Source organism: Gracilinanus agilis, chromosome 6, assembly GCF_016433145.1.
Source record: "Gracilinanus agilis isolate LMUSP501 chromosome 6, AgileGrace, whole genome shotgun sequence".
NCBI classification, from domain to species: Eukaryota; Metazoa; Chordata; class Mammalia; order Didelphimorphia; family Didelphidae; genus Gracilinanus; species Gracilinanus agilis.
This window is the reverse complement of record NC_058135.1, coordinates 23964411-23987743: the sequence shown is the minus strand read 5'-3', so window position 1 is coordinate 23987743 and position 23333 is coordinate 23964411. Positions and strand designations below refer to the sequence as shown.

Here is a 23333-nt window from a genome sequence, read left to right as displayed (position 1 = left end):
TCCTCACTTTTTCATTCTCATTTTTAACAAATTCTCAGTGTTCAGCACAATGCCTGTCACATAGTAGGTACTTAAAAAGTGTCTATTGACTGACTCTCAGTGAGGAGCTCCTCCTCCTACTGGTTTACTCTGAAAATTAGAGCACTGTCCAGAGTTCTGAGAAGGGACTTACCCAGGGTCACAAAGTCAGGCTATGTCAAAGCCAAGTTCTTCTTGCCTTTGAGGCCAGATCTCTACCCTTCCCTAATCCTTTTCCATTTATAATCTCATTCAGCATTTTACTTTGTGGCATATGCATCAAAAAGTATTGTTTTGCAACTTTATTGGTGTCTTTACTGCCTTAACTAGCCTGCTCTCCTAGAAATCAAGAGTCAAAGCTTCTCTAAACATTATATTTATCCCTGTACATAATGTGAAGATGTGCTTAAAAATATGGATTTTATTATATTTTGTTATACTCAATTCATTGTATTCTATTATAGTATAGAAAGGGGACCTGTGCTTACTTGACCTGGCCAAATATGCCTACAGCCATTATGAGGTGGGGATTATGGTTTGGGGGGGGGTGGAGGCTAGATTAGTTTCCTTTTGTGTTCTAGTCATTCATTAAAACAGTGTTGGGCAAGTCTTCATTTTTCATAATAATAATACTTATTGTGACAATAGTGTTTTATAATTGACAAAGTTTTAGCCTCACCACATAGAAGCAGTATTGTATAATGAATAGAGATCTGGCCTCAAAATCAGGAAGAATTTGGCTCTGACATAGCCTGACTTTGTGACCCTGGGCAAGTCCCTTCTCAGAACTCTGGACAGCTCTACTTTTCAGAGAAGTTGCCCAATAATCCAATAGGAAGCTCCTCACTGAGAGGGCCCTTTATCAATGAAATCCCGGGTTGAGTCTCTGACCCTGGCTTTATAATAACTCTTCCAGGTAGGACGTGTCATTGCAGTACCCTCGTTTTTCATAGGAGGAGACCAAGGGGCAGAGAAGTGAAGGATTTGCCCACAGTCCCATAGACATAAACTCCAGTTTTGCAGTTTTTCCTCCAACAGAAGAGGGCACCAAAGGCACTTTTTCAGGACTTTCCTGGTCAGCCCAAGCTGGCTGATGAGGGGCTAGGTCTCTGAGCACACACTCTGTGGAAATTTGGGGAGCACTTTCCAGCCATGCATGACCAAAGGGTGGGCAAACATTTTCTAATTGAATAAAATCAAGCAGGGAAAATCTATGTGTGCTCAAAGGACTCCCAGTACTAGTCCATTAACACTAGGAAGAAAACTTTAAAATGTTCTTTCTAAGTTGTTGACCATAGCCATTCTCATCTCCTAAAATGACTTCCTCAGGGCTAAGATGGAATCTGTTTATAAGTCCCAACTGCTGGCTGGTATGATCCAGTAAAGTTCAGCCTGTAGTTATGGAGAAAGCTGGTTGTTGTAGACTCAATTAAGTGATGGTGGCTTCTCAAATATAACCTGACTGTTTAGAAGGCAAGTGAGGGAGTTTTGGCTCTTCAGAATGCATTTGGACAGCTAACCTGTACATCGTCCCATTCAGCATCTTTTGCTCTTCTCTGTTACAGATACTTGAATTATTTTGCAACAAAATCAAGTCCGACTGGAGTGATCCTGGATCTTTGGGAAGCTCAGAACTTCCCAGATGGAAACCTGAGCATGCTGGCAGCAGTCTTGGAAGAAATGGGAAGACATGAAACAGTAGTGTCTTTGGCAGCAGATGGGCAATATTAAACTAGCCTGGAACTGAAGAGGAAGGAGGAAAATACACAGGGAGTCTGATGGCTGGCCTGCGGGCCATGACTGAGAAAGAAAAAACAAGCCACACCAGACCAAGGAGCCTCACTGGGAGATTTCAGTGTGAGAGAGAAAGAGAGGAAAAAAACACAACCAGAAACAGCCAATTTTCATTCCCACTTTACTTGTACATTATCACAGGAGTTAAGAGAAAAATGTGTAAAGTTGTACCTTGAATATAGAAATCAACCTAACTTTCCTCTTAATTGGGTTGTGCGCTGCATGGTACAGGATTTTACAGTTTCCTAGGAAACGGTTTTTATTGCTATCCAGCTATATTGGATAAACTTTCTTAACAGACCCAGTTTCTATGAACATTGTTTACATCAGATTTGGACAGGGATAAGGACACCGTTCATGGCTCTTTCTATTTTTGTTTAAAGCATTTGAAGTTGAAGCTGTGGACGCTTTGTTGTGTCTATTTCAGATTAGCAATTTTCAGAGAAACCACAGACTTTTGTTATAAATCTTGTGCATCGGGTGTCTCAGATAATCCTCCCATTGTCGTTCTGTTTCAAGGCCTTGTTGTAGAACCCAAGCGTAACCATTTGTATCTAGAAAGTGGATAATCTGAGCGGAAAGCAGGCATGGTTAAGACTCCTTGTTCCCTGGGGGCTCTATCCAGTTCCTTTTTGGAATATACTGTAGATTCACAGGGAAGATAGTGACTCATTTCAAGTGATGAAAAAGCCCCTCCTCACAATGTCTGTGTTTGTGATATGCAATTTGGAGTGGTTTTTAAAAAGTATCATTATTATAATCATTATTATTATTATTATTAATTATTATCTATTAGCATTTATAAGTACTCTAGTACAAGGATTTACGTTTAATCATTTCTGTTTTTGTCTACGGTGGCATTAGGCATTTGCGTGTTGACTAGACTTGCCTGAACCTTCTCAAGCCTTCTCAGTCACTAAACCTTAAGCCTTTTACCTCTCCCAGTTCCTTGACCCCTGAAGCATAGAAATGAATGTTTGCCTCTGTTCCTGTCTGGTCCTTTATACTGGTCAAAGGCAGCTACTCACCACTGCTGCTCAGACCCCTTAGTGGGCTATTTTGGAGGGCTTTCCCAACCCAGGGAGGATGATACCAAGTGAGCTCCCAGCTCTTCTCGTGTTTTTCTGCCTCCCTCAGAGGTGGCAGAAAAGAGTGCCAGGGTCCATGGATGTGGAGACAAGAGACGAGTTCTATTCACACTGCCAGTGACAGCTGTGTGACCTTGGGTAACTCAGTTCACTTCCCCAAACCTCGGTTGCATTATCTCTAGAATATAAGTGTTGGGTTGAATTTGTTCCCTCAACTAATTATCTGTAATGCAGACTGCAAATGCACCTCTGCAGATGCACCTGCAGCCTTTTCCCTACAAATTACCTTCTGTCACTCTACAAGCACCCATGATATGAGATATTCAACCTAGTAAATTATTCCTGTTCAATATATTGTATTTGATTGGCTTTCCACTTAACTGAGTGATATTAGGACACACGATTTAACTCTCATAAGGAATTTGACCGAGAAATGGCATTACTGTCTTTTAAGGCAGGTTTCAACTTCTTCTCCTTGGACTAGCTGCAAAACTTTTTTTTTAATATGTGTGAGCATCCACACGCGTGCGCACATGTGTGTGTGTGTGTGTTTTTCTAGACTTCTTTCACTAGTTCCCTTTGCAGTGGACTTTAGGCTGAATTACTTTTTCCTCTGAAGCTCATATTGCTGGTATTTTGGTGACATTTCTATGGATTATCTTCTTTGTTTCAAACAATAATGAAGTAAACATACAATGTGTTGGTCCACAAAGACCAACCAGAAGAAGGGCCACACAATTCTGACATTTCTTTCATTTTCTCATAACTTGTGATAGTTATCTATATCTCTATATATTATCTCTATATATATTACCTATATATCTATATATATATATATAGTTATCTATATATAGTTAACTATCACAAGCCTTTTGTTTTAACACAGAAACTCAATTCATTCAGCAGGTGGGGAGAAAGTGCTCAACAGGCCATAGTAACCAAACCAGTATTTGAATGATGAGCATGTTGTGCATGAATTACTAGCTTCAAAGCATGGCTGTGGTTCAGCATTAGACAGGGGTCCTGGTTGCTGGTCAGATGGTACTTTAGAATCTCCTCGTTCCAAACCTTCATCTTTTCCTCACTGCTTTCCATGTGTCTGCTTTCCTTTTCTGGCGATTTGGAAAGAGGCTCTAGTCTCATCCCATCATTTTTCCAGTGATGAAACTGAGTTTCAAAGGGGGTTGAAGTGACTTACCCAGAGTTACACAGGAAGTAAATTGCAGAGCTAGGATTTAACCCAGGCTTTTAGCCTCCAAGTCCAGCACATTTTCTACTATAACACATTACCTTCCTATGTAGACTCTCCTCTTGGCAGCTTTTGTTTGCTTTGTAGCTTTCTGTTTGGCTTTCTGATTTATTTAGATCTTCTGTTTTGGACACCTTTTACCATCTTGAATGCTTTGGTTAACATTTTGTTGTTCAGACATAAAACATTTGCTACACTGAGAATGGAAGTACGGTTTCACATCTCAAAATGACTACAATTGGAAGTGTAATCTTCGCTCTGATGTCCCATGCCCCTGCCCAGCAACAACCAAACTGCATTGCAAACTAAGGAACTAAAAACAAATGAACCATTCTGTGGAGAATGCTTCTCTACACAAGAAATGGAAGAACCAAACATGAAAGAAGCATTCAGGTTTAGACTGACTTTATCTCGTGGCTAAGATTCTAGGGTTGGAAGCATTTGTCCAGAAATAGAAAAGAAGACATGAAGCAGCCCAGATGTGCGCTCTGTTGTTCAGAAGAAAACCCTCCTCTCTGTGCTCCCTGGTTAAGTGTATGGCTGAGTTCCAAAAAAAAACTTTTAAGTTGTCCATTGATGATTCAGCTCTTCCCACTGCTTGAACGAGGTGAAATATCAGTTCCTGCTTTAAGGATATGTCTTTACATGAAAACTGACATGGAGAATTGAGGCAAATGTTCTATAAACTTCTTAAAAGAAAACAAAAGTTCTGCTTAAGATGCCAGGGAAATGATGAGGAAAAAATCCAGATGTTGCCTTGCTTTTTTTACTTCATTTTGCATATAGGGTTAGTTTCTCCATACTTGTATGATCAGAGATTGGCTACTGAGGTCATCTCAGCTATCCTCTGGATCTTCTTCCAATCCCCACTTTTTTGGTTTTATGGTCTCTATAGAAATGGGGACGGGTGTACAAGTAGCACTTCCTCCAAAGTGAGATTAGTCCTCTCTCTCAGCATCCTGCCAGGAGCTCCCCCTCCTTTGGTCACAGAAAGTGTCACTTGCATAAAAGCAGAAGCATATTCTCTTTGGCTTTGTGTCCCCTTGAGGCATTCTGCCCTTTCCTTGGATCTCTCTTGGGTCCAGAACCACAGGGCATCTCGAAGCGAGGACTCATGACATCAACTGTTTTCTGTCCGTATGTTCCGCATTTCCTTCTGAGGAATTCTAGACAGAGCAGAAAGCTCTTACTTAGACAGGGAAAAGGCCAAGTTCTCGTCTTGAAATGTTGGCAGGTGCTGCCATCTCGTGGCAAAAAGGCAATCTGGCCTGGGTATTCTTTTGCCCTTGAATGTATAAACTATTTGAAATATGAAGAACTATTTCATTGAGATTTCTCTGACAGGAATGAAGACTGAAAAAAAAAAGGTTCTGACCATCACCCTAGTCTAGACTCTTCGGCGGTTTCATTCCAACGATTACAATAATTCCGCCGCCCCATTTCCCAGTTCCACCCTCTACCCTTTTATTGACTCCAAAGGAACTTAGACTGGAATAGGAGAAGGTCACGTCACTGTGGCCCTGCTGCTTTTCAGAGCATTCATCCACAAGGCAGCTCAGTGACAGCTAGTGATATTAATATTTTTAAATAGATAAAGCTCTATATGGAAAGCAGTTTCAGTCTTTGATTAGGTCTCTGCTTTTGAGCTTTCATTTGTTTCAAATCCTTCCTTTCTCATGTATTTTCAGTCACTTGGCTAGCAGTTCCCTTTTTCTTTCTATTTTTTATATCTAGGGGGCATTCCGTCCGGTGCCATTTTTATGAAATTGAGCCTCATAGACGCATGCGTATCTTTAGTGACTTTATTTGCTTAAGCACACATTCAAGTCAAGACAGTGCCAGGCGATGTAAGGGGTGGGTGGAGAGCTCATTCCTTTGCGAAGTGAAGGAGCAGTGTTGGGTAAAAGCAATGGTTGGGAAGAATTATGCAGAATTATTACAGGGTGTCCCAAGAGCTCTGCCAGCGTAAAACTGCACTGAGACTCTGTAGGGGGAGGGAGATATAATGGCAATTGGGCACAAAGACCCTGGAGGCATGTAAAACCTCAGGATGCAGAATTTACAAAGAGGTTTTCCTATTCACACCAATGCCCACTTTGGCTCCCCCATGGATCTAAAACACATTTGTGGATCTAATTACCACTCATTTCCCACTGCGGACCTAACGCTGGCATTTGAGCTATTCAGGGCCAGGTATTTCTGAATTTTCAGAACGCCTAATCATTTCCTTACATATTATTTTGGAACTTGGAAAGGGTACTCTTTGGCAGTCGTGATGATTATAATCCCTTTACATTTCATAAATTGCTCTGGCCAAACAACCTTTCATCTTGGGAGTCATTTGTGATCATGATAAATCTCTCCCAACTCATTCAGGCCGGTCCTCTCTGGCCAGACCCATAATCTATCACTGAAACTCAGTTCCCCCCCAAAAAAAATTGTAAAATGCCCCTTTATTCAGGCCATCATTCCAAATATAAAAGAAGCAATGAATAAATGACTGTCCTCTTAGAGTTTACATTCTGGTAGGACGAAATGGCATACACCCACACAAAGAAATACCATAGGAGAGAATAGCAGTAACACTTGGAGTTTTTCCAGCATGGAAGGACCTGACTGCCTTTGCATACTCCTGTGGTCCTCAAGGACCTTAGATTACTTCCCTGCCCCAGTGAATTGGACTTTAATAGATGCTATTTGTAATCTTTATGGTTTTTCTTCTAGTGAATAAGTCAATATGAGAATAATCCTTGGAAACATAAAACCTATTAAATTTGTTAAACCTTGCGTTCAGTTATCAGTTATCAGATTGTTCGTTTGTTTGACTACTGTTCTGAGCAATCTAGAAATTTACGGGCATATTTTCCAAGCAGAAGGATGTCTCAAAAGTGAAAGGCGGCACCCAACTAAAAGGATAAGATAATTGGTTCCCAGTTTTGATTGGGAGGGTAGCCTCAGCAACATCTTTGATAGCTTTCATTTCTTAAGAATTTAATTTAGAAAAAACTTGTCCAATAAAATGCCTCTCCTACACCCTCTAATAAATTGATCAGCAATAAGCAATCATTCTTTCCCTCTAATGAAATCTATCCCACTGACACTTGGGAGAGGAGGGGAAATTCCAGTAAAATCCACTTAAATAAGGAAGTCTCTTCACCTGGCTACAATTATATATGGTCTCATAGTTAAATTCAGGTTTTAAATCTTGCCAACTACTTAATGTGGAGAGATCAACGACAGTGGCTGGTGAAAGTTCAAATTGGAAGAGTAGGGCCAAGCAAGTAAAATCTTCTCTCTTGGTCCACAACTGCTGTAAGCATGGATTTTAATTGACCCAAGATCTAAAAGGATGTACATGAATCAAAGGGTAGGTTTTCAATGCCATTTAGTTTCAAAGATGACATTAGTACAGGGTCATTGGATTTTCACAAATCCATTAAGAAGCATTTTCTTTGCTATTTGCTATCAACTACCTGCAAGTAGGAAACAAAACTTCACTTCTTGGAATCAGGTGCAACTTTTTTCCTTAGCCAAAGAGTAAAGTATTTTGAAAACTTTACATCTCTGTATAATTAGGGATACTATTCCTTAAAGTATTTGATTTAGAAAATTACAGCTTCTCTTTGGAGAAAGGTTTTATGGGATAGTATTCTATAGGATAAAATTCCATTTTCCCTCCAGTGCTAAAGAATAACAACCTAATAAGATTGGAAATGGGAGAAGGCTTAGATGATGAGAGACAAGGATGTAATCATGTGAACAACATTAGTTTATGGCTATGTTTACACAAGCAAAGTGGAGAGATATAGATTATTGGTTGATATTTGAATAATTCTGACCTTCAGAAGAGGGAACGTGATCTCAAATATTTTCTAGATGTGCTCTTTTTACAGCCTAAATTTACCAGATTTTTACCTGACTCTTCTTTTTCCTTTGCTTGTATTTCTAGCCTTTCAAGGTTAAATTCTTTAGAATACCCATCAGACTCTTAGAGACAAGGACTAATACCATGTCTTAATTGGTGCCCTTCCAAACCTTCCTTTTCTTTGATCTGTAGCAAGAATACGGTGTAGGCTTGTGTCTCAGGGCTTTCTCTCTCTCTCAAGTGAGCTGGTATATCCTTGCAAATAATCCCCAAATGTACCTGCCAATGAAACATTACCAGCTCACACGGCATTAATCATCCCTATTGAGTAATTGGTAATATCTTAATGGCCGAAGCTGACAGGACCACAGAGTCAGGACTGCCCAGGTCATAGTTTCCATTTGCATTGGAATTCTTGTGTGTTAGCATTCTAAACTCCTATATGTCTGGGAGCTTTGTCCGAGTTTTGAATATGATCAAAACTATTGAGGCATAATTTGAAACAAGCTGTCAATTTGTACATCATAATACCATTGAACTAGAACTGGAAGGAGCCTTAAATCTAATCTAGCCCAACTTCCTCCCTTTGTGGATGAAGAGACTCTAGAGACAATGGAAATGCTCATTGGAAATACAATAGTATCCAATTGCAAGAAAACAATAATGACTTTAAAAAAACAGAAATTTATTCAAGTTTCTCATTTCTCATTATGACTAATATGATCATTCCATTCTGTCCAACAAAGATTTGTTTAACATTCATTGTGGGAATTAACCCTAATGCATTCTCCCACCACCTCATTTTGAAAAAGAAATATAATGATTACATGGATTGAGTGGAAATGTGACTTGTATTTTCTCCTTGATTCTTCTCCCAGACTGAGTATTTCTAGGTAAGCCCTTCACTCATTTGAAAGAATGAACATCTCAATGGAGCAGGGATCACTGCCTCTCTGAGTATTATTTAATACCACAGAGCATTCTATGTATACATAAAGTTTAAAATGGAGCTGTAGGATGGTGACCCTCAAAGAAAATACCTCCTTGAAGGTTTTACTGATGATAATGTATCTTAGATCTCACATTCACATGGCATAATTAAATCTCAGAAAAATGTCTTCAGGGGTTTGGAAATCATTTTCATTTGGTTGTATTTTGCTGTTGTTTTCTTCCTGTTTTTACCTTGGCTTTTCAGATATGGAACATTTCTTTTGTTGTTGTGGATTTCCCTGTTGCTGTCTCTTCTATGCAATTCCTTTTATAAAGAATTCCTAACAGAGAAGTGCTCTCTAGGCATTGCATTCTTTGTATTGCTGTACAGTGGAGATGTGGTTTACTAGTTCTGGGTGTGCCTCTTCTCTCCCATTTCTCCTTGCTCCCTTCTTGACTCCCTCCACCAACAATCCTTCCCTCCATTGATCCCTTCTGTTTGTAAATTGCCTGCATTTATTTCTGTCAGCCTGACATGTACAAAGTGTAAGAAAGAATTTTTAAACAGGTAATAAATTATATTTATAAGCAACAGAAAATCCTGCCTTTCCTCATTTATTTGTAAGGGCAGAGCCTCCACCTCAGTGAAGACTTCCACTCATACTCACCTCCCACTACCAGGACCACATTATTTTGTTATTGGTTCTCTATATCATGAATACTATCACTGATAAATGACGGACCATTGGTTTTTTGTTACCAGGTATATATTTGTATACAAATGAACACATGTAAAACCCTTCCAGTTGACTAAATGAACCAGGGACTAAATTTACTATTTTAAAAGGTTCAGAGTCAAACTAAGATTTGTTTAAAACACCAGACTAATTGGCTTAGGAGAAGAAATAAGGAAATATAGATATAAACTTTGGTAAAAAAAAAAGGTTATGTGTGTAACCTTTGGTTACTGTGGTTGCTGTGTCAGTTGGTTAATTGAGGTTAATCCAGAAATATACAGATATATAAAACAAATGATGTTGATTTTAAAAAATAATTAAAACAAGGTCTCTAAGAAAGACAGGATTTGTGGGTACAGGATAAACCTCTTAATTTTCCATGTTGTAGCCTTTTTTCAAAGTGTTGGAAATTAAAGTAGAACCTGAAGATCCGTTTTTTGAATACTGATTCTTCTACTTGCTATCTATGTAATTTGGGGCAATTCACTTTAGCTGGACCTCAGTTGCTTCACCTATAAAATAAAGGAATTGAACGAGCTGACTAATGAGATCCCTTTCAATTTTAAATATACGATCCCCTATCCTGTTAAGGTCCTACAACTCTGAAATAAAATTCAAACTAGTAGTAAGGGTTCCTGAAAACTCCTTTTAAGAAAAAGGAATCAGAATTATGCAGAATTTTGAAATGGAAAAGCAGTAGACTAAAAGAAGGTGAAGAAGCCTACTTATTTTTAAAGAGTTAAATCTTGGTTTGGTGCATATGTATGCTTACAAGATTTGGTTCTAATTAAATGGTCATTAAGAGTAGAGAAGGGGTGGAAAGAATAAAGTATCTCTTAGAAATCAGGATAACTGAATGAAGGCCATTCAAACAAAAGTGGAGCGTGGTGAAGGGAGAGAGGGACTCATAAATTACACTTATATAGATCTGGAAACAGAAATGTAAAAAAGAATACAGAAATAAAGAGTCAATAAAAAGAGCTAGAATCTTTACTAGACAAGGCACAGAGAAAAAGCCTTTAAACATATCTGAGTTGGAAGTCAGGAGGGAACTGTTTTGAGTAAAACAAACAGGTTATCTAGGTTATGATTTTTTTAAAGAGTTAAGGAAAGATCCAGTGATATCAGTCCAAAATGAGAGGGGAAAAGGAAAATGTATCTCTGTGGGAGGGAGCAAAATGGGATATCCAATCACTTCAAGTAAACACAAGCAGTGACCTAGTGCTAATTGAGAAAATGAAAGAAGTATTCCAGTGTCAGAAGAACTGGGTTCAAATTTCAGTCTGAAACTTTACTAACCTTGGGAAGTCACTTAGCCTCTATGGGTCTTAGTTTTCTAATCTGCAAAAAATGAAAGGTTTGAACTAGATAGTCTATGAGGTTCCTTCAAGCTCTACAGTTTTGTTTTGTTTTTAATTAATGAAAAAGAGAAAAATAACATAACTGGAGTTGATGCACAGAAAACAAAATCCAGTCAAAAACCCTTAATGTTAATAGGAAACCAAAATCAATAGGAAATTGACAGAAATATATGAGTAAGACCCACCAACAACCATTACAATTAGATAAAAACATAAATAATTTTAAAAGAAGAAACACGAACTCTCAACTACCACCTGAAAATTATTCAAAATTACCAAATATCAGAATAATTTATGTTAAATTTATTGTCATGGCTAAAGTAAAAAAACAAGAAGAGGGCTGAGCCAAAGGCTAAACTAAAATCACCAAAATCAGACCCCTCTACGGAATATAAATTTACTTAGCTAATATCATATTAGAATGTAATACTGTAAAAACAGACCATATTTAGGATAAGAGAATAAGAAGGAAGAGAACTGAATCTTAGAACTTGATGGATAATTAACTGGAAGCATCTTCAAAGAGTTTAATCATGCTGAGATTATGCTTAATGTTTAAAATTGCTGAGTGAGCTTGCATTTCCAATAACAACAACAATAATAAACTCAAAGACGAAGTATGCTACAGACATAGAAACATAACAAAAACAGAACAGACTCTGCAGATATGAAAGCAGAAAGCCCCCCCCAAAAAGTGAAGAACTCTAATACCTAGTTCTTACATGGCATCCTCCCCTATTAGCCTCCAGACTAGACTCACCAGCTTGGGCTGTACAATGCACTCAGCAATTTCCCTGCAGTCTTTGCTGATACAAGCTGTCCCTACTCTTAGCCCAGTACTCAACTGCAACAAATAGCTCTCAATTCTGCCTATTCACATGGAAAGGAGGATAAGGTAAAGGAATGGGGAGACTAGGCTCTGCTTAACCTGAAGAGGTTAGGGAATGCCCATATAAAGTAGTATCATCATGCAATAATTGATTTACCATTACATATGATAAACTATTGCAATGAAAATGTAGATTTATACTTTTCAATGCATGGGATCAAGCTTTAATTTTTATTAGTAAATGAATAATAATTTTTCAAATTAAAGTAACATAGTTTTAATGGTAGGTTACTTTAAAAAATATTAAAATATCCCTATTTGTTAGTGATATGATGATTCGTTTAGAAATACAGAATCAGGAAACAATCTAATCATGACAATATTATTAGCAAAGTTGCAGACCAAAGAGTAAATCTACAAAAATCAATAGCAATACTATATAAGAATTACAAACTCTAAGAGGAATTAATAAAAAAGGGAAATATTATTCAAAATAACTACAAAATGCATAAAATATTCAGATATTAATCTACAAAATACATGCAATACTTGTTTTAATTTAATTACAAAAGGCTCTTTAAGGAAATAAAGAACAAATTGTGAGAAGAAGGCAGATTAGGGCACAAAGTTTCCCCACCCTCTTAATACCACTCACTCCCAACAAACAACCAAAATAGCTTCACAAAATAAATGTTAAAAGCATCCAAAACAGTCCAGAGAATGAAGCTAAACAGCTATGTATAACAAGGGTGTAAGGTTTCTGACTTCCCTGGCCTCAGTCCCTTCATAGTAGGATCTTGGGGATAGAAACAAAACAAACAGAGTGAAATCAACAAGGGAGACCCAGGAGGCAGGATTGGCAATCTCACCTTATTTATCGAGAACCAGACTTTGCATCCCCAGGAAGTCACTGGAATCTTCAGGTGGAAGGGCCTAAGAACAGCTGTGTCTGCTATGACCTTGGCTCCAGAAAGCCCCACTGACCATCAGTGGTCATCAGGCCTTAAGAGTAGGAACACAAATCTCATTGCTAACAAATGAGGGACTTTGAAGATCTAAGAAATGGGGACTAGACACTTGTTATAACCAGAGCTGAGGCAGTAGAAGAGGAGTGAGGAAGGGGCACAGACTGGTAAGGGTGGCTGCCAAGGGACTGGGGCCCCATAAACTATTATCACTCTGAGGAGAGTGGCATCTCTGGCTGCTGCCAGAGGGAGAGATGGACTGTCTACTTGTAGTTACAGTGACAAAATTGCCTCTGGGCTCTGTTAGAAGACCTAAGATCAATTATGGACTGGAACTTAAGTCCAGAATCAGAGATTACATCAGACCCTAGACTATAAAAACTGGAATAACTAAATAGACCCAAGAAAACACACACACACACACACACACACACACACACACAAAATCCCGAAACCTGGGGTAATATACACCAGCATGCTAGGAATCCTGATACTCCAGCAAAAATTCATTAATTTAAGTCAACTGGGCTGACCACTAAAACTTTTAAAAATAAATAAATAAAAATGAGCAAGCAAAAGAGAAAAAAATCCTACTATTGATAGCTATTATAGAAACAGCGAAGACTGGGGCTCAAGCTCAGGGGACAGTAAGGTAAAAACACCTACTTCAAAAACAATAAAGAAATAGAATATATGGTCACAAGTTCAAAAAGAGCTTTTGAAAGAGGTTTACAAAGATCTCAAAAACAAAATGAGAGAGATTGAGGAAAAATTAGAAAAAAAATGAGAAAGGCAAGAAAATTAAGAAAATTATGAAAGATCACCCAAATGGAAAGAAACCCAGAAACTCAAGAAGAAAATAAGGCATTAAAACTTGAAATAGGGGCAGCTGGGTAGCTCAGTGGACTGAGAATCAGGCCTAGAGACCGGAAGTCCTAGGATCAAAACCAGCCTCAGACACTTCCCAGCTGTATGACCCTGGGCAAGTCACTTGACCCCCATTGTCCACCCTTGCCACTCTTCCACTTATGAGCCAATACACAGAAGTTAAGGGTTTAAAAAAACTAGAAATAGACAAGAGGAAGCAAAAAATTTCCTAAGGCAACATGATATAATAAAGCAAAATCAAAAGAAGAAAATAATAGAAGAAAAACATGAAATATCTTATCACAACAACTGGCCTAGAAAATAGATCAAGGAGAGACAATATAAAAATAGTTGGACTCTCCAGAAAGTTAAAAGCAAAAAATGTTCAGACACCATATTCTAAGAAATCCTCAAGGAAAACTGCCCAGAAATTATAGAATCAGAGAGTAAAATGGAAATGGAAAGAATCCACCAATCACTACCCCATAGAGATCCAAAGATGAAAATGCACAGTAGCATCATTGCTAAGTTCAACAGCTCCCAGTTGAAGGAGAAAGCACTACAAGCAATAAGAAAAAAAAAACAATTTAAATACTGTGGAGCTACAGTCAGAATAACACAAGACTTAGCAGAAGCAGCATTAAGAGAATGCACACAGGACATAGAAAATAGTATTTCATAGAACAAAAGAACTGAGCTTACAAACAAAAATAATCTATCCAACAAAGATGGCTAAAATTATAAAAGATAAAAATAGACATTAAATGAACTAAAGGAATTTCACTTATTGGAAACTGTCAGCTACAGCCCCTGGGAATGGTATCATTGCCAGAGTATTTTGAAGGGGTACATATGGAAGACTCGAGGTCAAGGTCAATGTAACAGAATGAACCAAAATAGTATAGACTAGGAGGAGGTAAGATAAAATGATTATCTCATATGGAGGAAAATTGAGTAGAGGAACTGCCATGGAAAAGAGGAGGAAGGGGATGGAGGGCTCAACTCTACCTTCATTGGTTGTGGGAGAGAACAACAATTAGAAGGAGGAAAAGCTCTTCTTAATGTACAGAGAAACAGGAGGGAAGAAAGATAGAATAAGGGAGGGACTGAGGAAATGAAGAAAAGTGAGTTAAGAGAAAGGAGAGCAAGAGGATAATTAAAGGGAGGGAAGATAGGGATACTGAGGGTAGTACATATCAAGAGGTAGGGGGTTAAGGTGAGGGCATAAGAGACAAACTCTTAGGAATAGATAGGGAAAGGATCTTTAGAATCAAACTCATATCAAGAAGTAGAAGGCAACATTTGGTAGGATAAAGTAAGGATTTTTTTTTCTGAAGGGTGGATAGAATAAGAATTAAAAAGAAAAAGGGAAAGGACAAAAAAGGGATCAATGGAAAAGGTGGATCAACTTGGAAGTAGAAGGACAAGACTAAAGGATAACATAAGATTTTTGGAAAGGAGTGTGAATTTAAAAGATATTGGTCAAAGGAAACTGGACATTTAAGAAGGGTTGAAAGAAAGGAAGAGGGGAGCAACCAGTGAAGAGGAAGAAAGTAAATGAAAATGCTCAACTAGTGACATTGATTGTAAATGCATTGAATTCACCCTTGGAAAGAGAATGGATAGCAGAAAGGATAAAAAAATCAGCACCTAACAATGGGTTGTTTTTAAGAAACATACTGAAAATAAGAAATCCACATAGAATGATAGTGGCTAGAGCAGAAAATACTATGCCTCATCTGATCTAGTGAAATAAAAAATAAAAGGTGGATTGAGTGGCTTGGTGGTGCAGTTTACATAAGTTCTTAGGGCCAATATCAGAAATCCACGGGTCTCGAAAGGCTTACAGAGAGCCTGGCAGGATACTCACAATGATGTAACCAGGCTTTATTAAAAAAGGACAGGAAGGAAAAGGCTTGGGACAATGTACTGAGACCTCAGGAGCCTAAAGAGCACAGACAGACCCTGAGTGTGAGGACAAACCTGAGAGGGCACAGGGCTAACAATGGCAAGCCATCCACAAGAACCCCAAAAGAGAAAGATCATCAAGAAGAAATCGGTAACACTCGACAACTTTTACACAGATAAAATCCAGACAAAAGAGCAAACAGCAGAGGAGAAAAAACAAGAAACATATCCAAACTTTCCCAAAATAATGAAAACTGGCCACAAGATATTGAAGAGATCAAATCTGAGATGATGAGAAAAATGGAAGAGATTTGGCAAGAGAAGTGGGAAATAGCTGAAAAGGAAATAAACAGGTTAGAAGACAGAAACTCCCAATTGGAGAAAGATGCCCAAAAATCAAATGAAATGGTAAGCAAATTGGAAACCAAAATCTGGCAAGAAAATAACAGTTTAAAAGGCAGAATTTTGCAATTGGAAAGTGAGGCTCAAAAATCAAATGAGCTGATAAGCAAATTTAACACCAGAAATGACCAGATTGAAAAGGAAAACCAAAAGATTATAGCCGAAAACAAGTCCCTAAAGGCTAAAATTGAGCAATTAGAAGCTAATGATCTCTCAAGACAGCAAGAACAAATAAAACAAAGTCAAAAGCCTGATAAAATAGAAGGAAACATGAAATATTTCAATGAGAAAGTGACAGACCAAGAAAACAGGTCTAGAAAAGACAATCTGAGAATCATTGGTCTTCCTGAAAAAGCAGAAATTAATAAAAATTTGGACTCCATACTAAAAGAATTATTCAGCAAAATTGCCCTGAAGTTCTACAACAAGAGGGCAATATAGACATTGAAAGGATCCATAGATCACCCTCTACACTAGGCCCAGAAAAGACAACACCCAGGAATATAATAGCCAAATTCAAGAGCTTCCAAGTAAAAGACAAAAATTTACAAGAAGCCAGAAACAGACAATTCAGATATCAAGGAGCAACAATCAGGATAACACAGTCTGGCAGCCTCCACGCTAAAATACAGCAAGGCTTAGAATATGATATTCAGAAAGGCAAGAGAACTGTACAACCAAGGATCCCTTACCCATCGAAACTAACCATATACTTCCAAGGAAAAGTTTAGGCATTCAACAAGATAGAAGATTTCCAAATATTTGCACAGAAAAGACCAGGACTAAATGGAAAGTTCAATATCCAACCACAAAAATCAAGAGAAACATGAAAAGGTAAATAAGAAACAGAGGGGAAGGAAAGAAAACTCATATTTTTTTTAAATTTGCCTCTTTAAGGGCTTCAATATGATCTAATTATTGGTATTCCTATGTGGAGAAATGTTATGTATAATTCTCTTTAAGGAACTCTATTCACTATTATAGTATTCACTATTATAGTAATTAGAAGAATTATTCATAGGGAGAGGTTGGAATACTAAATGGTCTAAGATGATATGAGGGTGGGAAAGAGGGAGGAGAATAGTATAGGACACCAAGAAAAACTTGAATGAATAAGAAAAATAGGATATTCTATTACACCCAAAGAGGGCATGGGAAGGGGAAGGGATGAATACTATTATAAGAAAGAGAGGAAGAGAGCATTAAGAGGTAATAGTTAAACCTTACTCTCAGTGTAATTAACCCTGAGAGGGAAGAGTAGCTTTATCCATTGGGATATAAAATTCTATACAACCCTACTGAGAAAGTCAGAAGGGAAAAACCAAGGGGAACAGGGGAGTGGGGAGGTCAAAAAAGGAAGAGGAGGAGAGGGGGGAGGAAATTCATTAGGCCTTAAAAATAAAAAGAGGAGAATAATAAGGGAGGGGGTAGAAAGGGAAGTAAATCAAGGGAGGGGCAAGAGTTACTGACATAAAGCAAACCACTGGTTTAAAAGGAAATAGTGTAAGAAGGAGTAAAACTAGGAGAGGATACCAAAATGTCAGTGAATATACAACTGATAATTATAACTCTGAATGTGAATGGGATGAACTCACTCATAAAACGGAAGCAAATAGCAGAGTGGATTAGAAACCAAAACCCTACCATATGTTGTCTATAAGAAACACATATGAGGCATGTTGACATACACAGGTTTAAGGTAAAGGGCTTGAGCAAAATCCTTTGGGCATCAAATGAGAAAAAGAAGGCAGGAGTGGCAATTATGATTTCTGACAAAGCCAAAGTAAAAATAGATATGATTAAAAAAGACAGGGAAGGTCAATACATCCTGATTAAAGGCAGTATAAACAATGAGGAAATAACAGTGCTCAATATGTATGCACCAAATGGCATAGCAACCAGATTCATAAAGGAGAAACTGGCAGATCTCAAGAAGGAAATAGATAGTAAAACCATACTAGTGGTAGATCTAAACATCCCTCTTTCAGATCTAGATAAATAAAACCAAAAACTAAATAAGAAAGAGGTTAGAGAGGTGAATGAAGTCCTAGAAAAATTAGATTTAATTGATATGTGGAGAAAAATAAATAGGAACAAAAGGAATACACTTTCTTTTCAGCTGCACATGGTACATTCACAAAGATTGACTATGTAATAGGGCATAGAAACATTGCAAAAAATGCAAAAGAACAGAAATAATAGATGTAACTTTTTCAGACCATAATGCAATAAAAATAATAATTAGTAAGGGAACCTGGACAGGCAAATCAAAAACTAATTGGAAATTAAATAATATGATCCTCCAAAACCACCTAGTCAAAGAAGAAATCATAGAAACAATCAACAATTTCATTGAAGAGAATGACAATGATAAGACATCCTACCAAACTCTGTGGGATGCAGCCAAGGATGCATATATTAACAAATTAGGGAGGGCAGAGATTAATGAATTGGGCATACAACTTAAAAAATTAGAAAGCGACCAAATTAAAAATCCCCAGATGAAAACTAAATTAGAAATACTAAAAATCAAGGGAGAAATTAATAAAATCGAAAGTAAAAGAACTATTGAATTAATGAATAAGACTAGAAGCTGGTATTTTGATGAAACAGATAAAATAGACAAAGTACTGGTCAATCTAATAAAAAAAGGAAAAGAAGAAAACCAAATTGACAGTATCAAAAATGAAAAGGGAGACCTCATCTCTAATGAAGGGGAAATCAAGGCAATCATTAAAAATATTTTGCCCAATTATATGGCAATAAATATAACAATTTAGGAGATATGGGTGAATATTTACAAAAATACAAATTGTCTAGATTAACAGCAGAAGAAATAGAATACCTAAATAATCCCATATCAGAAAAAGAAATTAAACAAGCCATCAAAGAACTCCCTAAGAAAAAGTCGCCAGGGCCTGATGGATTCACAAATGAATTCTATCAGACATTCAAAGAGCAACTAATCCCAATACTATACAAATTATTTGATATAATAAGCAAAGAAGGAGTCCTACCAAATTCCTTTCATGACACAAATATGGCACTGATTCTGAAGTCAGGTAGATCAAAAACAGAGAAAGAAACCTACAGACCAATCTCCTTAATGAACATAGATGCAAAAATTTTAAATAGAATATTAGCAAAGAGACTCCAGCAAGTGATCAAGAGGATCATCTACCATGATCAGGTGGGATTTATACCAGGAATGCAAGGATGGTTCAACATGAGGAAAACCATCCATATAATTGACCATATCAGCAATCTAACAAACAAAAATCACATGATTATCTCAATAGATGCTGAAAAAGCCTTTGACAAAATACAGCATCCATTCCTATTGAAAACACTGGAAAGTATAGGAATAGAAGGGCCTTTCCTAAAAATAATAAACAGTATTTACCTAAAACCATCAACAAGCATCATATGCAATGGGGATAAATTGGAAGCGTTTCCAATAAGATGAGGAGTGAAACAAGGATGCCCATTATCACCTCTATTATTTAACATTGTACTAGAAACATTAGCAGTAGCAATGAGAGAAGAAAAAGAAATTGAAGGTATCAAAATAGGCAAGGAGGAGACTAAGCTATCACTCTTTGCAGATGATATGATGGTCTACCTAAAAAATCCTAGAGAATCAACTAAGAAGCTTGTAGAAATAATCAACAACTTTAGCAAAGTTGCAGGATACAAAATAAATGTACATAAATTATCAGCATTTCTATATATTTCCAACACATCACAGCAGCAACAGGTAGAAAGAGAAACACCATTTAAAATCACCCTAGACAATATAAAATACTTAGGAATCTATCTACCAAAACAAACACAGCAATTATACAAAAACAACTACAAAACACTTTCCAAACAATTAAAACTAGATCTAAACAATTGGAAAAATATTGATTGTTCATGGGTAGGATGAGCTAACCTAATAAAAATGACGATTCTACCCAAATTAATTTACCTATTTAGCGCCATACCTATCAAACTACCAAAAAAAAACTTTTTTACTGAATTAGGAAAAAGTATAACAAAGTTCATCTGGAATGACAAAAGATCAAGAATATCAAGGGAAATGATGAAAAAAAATGTGAAGGAAGGGCGCCTAGCAGTACCAGATATTAAACTGTACTATAAAGCAGCAGTCATCAAAATGGTATGGTACTGGCTAAGAGACAGAAGGGAGGATCAGTGGAATGGACTTGGGGTAAGTGACATCAGCAAGACAGTGTATGATAAACCCAAAGAGCCCAACTTTTGGGACAAAAATCTGCTATTTGACAAAAACTGCTGAGAAATTTGGAAAACAATATGGGAGAGAATAGGTTTAGACCAACATCTCACACCCTTACCAAGATAAATTCAGAATGGGTGAATGACTTGAATATAAAGAGGGAAACTAAATAAGTTAAGTGAACATAGAGTAGTTTACTTTTCAGATCTCTGGGAAAGGAAAGATTTTAAAACCAAGCAAGAGTTAGAGAAAATTACAAAATGTAAATTAAATGATTTTGATTATATTAAGCTAAAAAGCTTTTGTACAAACAAAAACAATGTAGCCAAAATCAGAAGGGAAACAACAAATTGGGAAAAAATCTTTATAACAAAAAACTCTGACAGGGGTCTAATTACTCAAATATACAAGGAGTTAAACCAATTGTATTAAAAAATCAAGCCATTCCCCAATTGATAAATGGGCAAGAGACATGAATAGGCAATTTTCAGATAAAGAAATCAAAAGTATCAATAAGCACATGAGAAAGTGTTCCAAATCTCTAATAATTAGAGAAATGCAAATCAAAACAACTCTGAGGTATCACCTCACACCTAGCAGATTGGCTAAAATGAAAGAAGGGGAGAGTAATGAATGCTGGAGGGGTTGTGGAAAAACGGGGATATTAATGCATTGTTGGTGGAGTTGTGGACTGATCCAACCATTCTGGATGGCAATTTGGATCTATGCTCAAAGGGCTATAAAAGAATGCCTGCCCTTTGATCCAGCCATAACATTGTTGGGTTTGTACCCCAAAGAGATCATAGATAAACAGACTTGTATGAAAATACTTATAGCCATGCTTTTTGTGGTGGCAAAGACCTGGAAAAGGAGGGTATGTCCTTCAATTGGGGAATGGCTTAACAAATTGTGGTATATGTTGGTGATGGAATACTATTGTGCTCAAAGGAATAATAAACTGGAAGAATTTCATGTGAACTGGAAAAACCTCCAGGAATTGATGCAGAGCAAAAGGAGCAGAGCCAGAAGAACATTGTTCACAGAGACCAATACACTGTGGTAAAATCGAATGTAATGGACTTCTGTACTATCAGCAATGCAATAACCCAGGACAATTCTGAGGGACTTATGGAAAAGAATGCTACCCACATTCAGAGTGGAAACAGAAGAAAAAAAAATGCTTGAACGCATGGGTTGAGGCGGACATGATTGTGGATGTAGATTTGAAACTACCACACTGATGCAACTATCAAAAATTTAGAAATAGATCTTGATCAATGACACATGTTAAAACCAGTGGAAATGCACATCTGCCATGGGGGAAGGGGGAATTCAGAGGGTGAAGGGGAAAGTAAGAGCATGAATTATGTAACCATGTTAACTTTTCTACAAAATAAATATTAATAAATGTTTAAAAAGAGAGAGAACAAGTCCAATGGACCTAGGAGTCACTCACTCTCCAGAGTTCTGGAATCTCCCTATCTCTGCTTTGCAGCTTTCCTGCTTTCCCAAGATTTCCCTATAACGCTAGAGAAGACAATGATAGCAGTCATGATATCTGAGAGAGTTGTGGCTCAATTGGATATAAGAAGGAATCAACAGAGTTAAGTGGTTTGCCCAGGGTCACCCCACTAGGAAGTTCTGAGGCCAGATTTGAACCTAGGATCTCCTGTATCTAGGCCTGGCTGTCAATCCACTAAGCACCTAGCTGCTGTGGAGACTATATATTTGCAAAAAATCTATTTATTTATATTTAACATATATAAGTACAAGGATTAGTAAGAAGGAAGCCTTAACACTCAAAGGAAACTATCTCCACCCACTTTTTACGTTTGCCTCATGGCAAACTCTTCTTTGTCTTCTACCTACTCTGAAACTGCCTAGCACTTACTAAGAAACCAAAAAATGCTATCTGACTACAATCTAACTATAATCCTTATTAAAATTAACTTAATATTATTAAAGATGTCTCCAAGTGAACATTAGTTAGTTCAGTATGACAGAGGCTGGCTAACAAAAGGGTACCCCGACATTGGCCCAGAGTCAAGGCAAACAGCCTTTGATCTTTCTTCTCTCAAAACTGTTCTCCACCAAAGCAGATCTGCCACCTTCTTTCTCCAGGAGGAATTCTCACAGTAAAGAGGGTATCAAAACCTCTTTAGTTGGTTTAGAGTTCTCTCTCCTATATATACAGCAAAGAGCAAGGTCTGAGATGTCTGTCTTCACTAGAAGCCAGAGTCACCCTAACTGAAGCCAGTGAGAGTCAGTATCTCTCCCAGCTCAGTCACCAACTGTCAGAATTTTATCTGCTTCTTGCCTTCCAAGTTCTGATCTCACACACAGCACTCTGCCTTGTCTGCACCCTCAGAGACCCTTTTCTCAAAGTTCTTATCTTACCAATACCTAATCAATATATTTTCTAATCCATTTCTAATATACGTGTATATATATACACATTAGAAAACTATATAAATATATACATTATGTGCATATATGGGTTCTATGTCTATTTGTCCATACAGATATCAATATAGGCATAGCTATAGCCAATTAGGACTAAATAGGCTACTTAATCCATACAGAGAACTCCTGATGGAAAACTCTATCTAACTATCCAAAATCAGCATTCGTTTTTCCAATTTTGAGAATTGCCTGTGGAAAATGAGAGTAAATGCTCTGTTGGGAATCACAAAGCCACTTTGTGTCAAATGTAGGACCTGAACCTGAATTCTCTATCCACTATTCCTTGGCAATGTCTCATCTGTAAAACAGGAATGCCTGCACCACCTAACTCACAGAGTTGTGAGCACGCTCCTTTGCAAGCATTAAATGTTATATTAATAAGCCTTAGTGGTATTATTTTCCAGGATTAAAATCCCCATATGAACATTTGAAAGCTATGCCATGGATATCATCACTAGTCCTCCATTTGTGCCTCCTATTCACTCCTGTTCTCTTGAACTATATTGTTGTCACCTTATCACAAAAATTAAGGCACAGAGGATCACAAGGAGCTCAATAATATTCATTAAAGAGTAATTTATTCTCAAAAGAAATGGTTTTTCTCTACCACTTTCAAA

At 37.4% G+C, this 23333-nt stretch overlaps 1 protein-coding gene across 1 annotated transcript in view; it reads left to right on the top strand.

The window, feature by feature from the left end:
- The window catches only part of UNC5C (unc-5 netrin receptor C), a 399382-nt gene extending 397438 nt beyond the window's left edge, over positions 1-1944 (top strand). Inside the window, exon 16 of the mRNA XM_044680230.1 lies at positions 1584-1944. Within this exon, the coding sequence (XP_044536165.1) occupies positions 1584-1749 (166 nt within the window). The 3' untranslated portion in view covers positions 1750-1944. The remainder of the gene's footprint in view (positions 1-1583) is intronic.
- The last annotated feature ends 21389 nt before the right edge of the window (positions 1945-23333 follow it).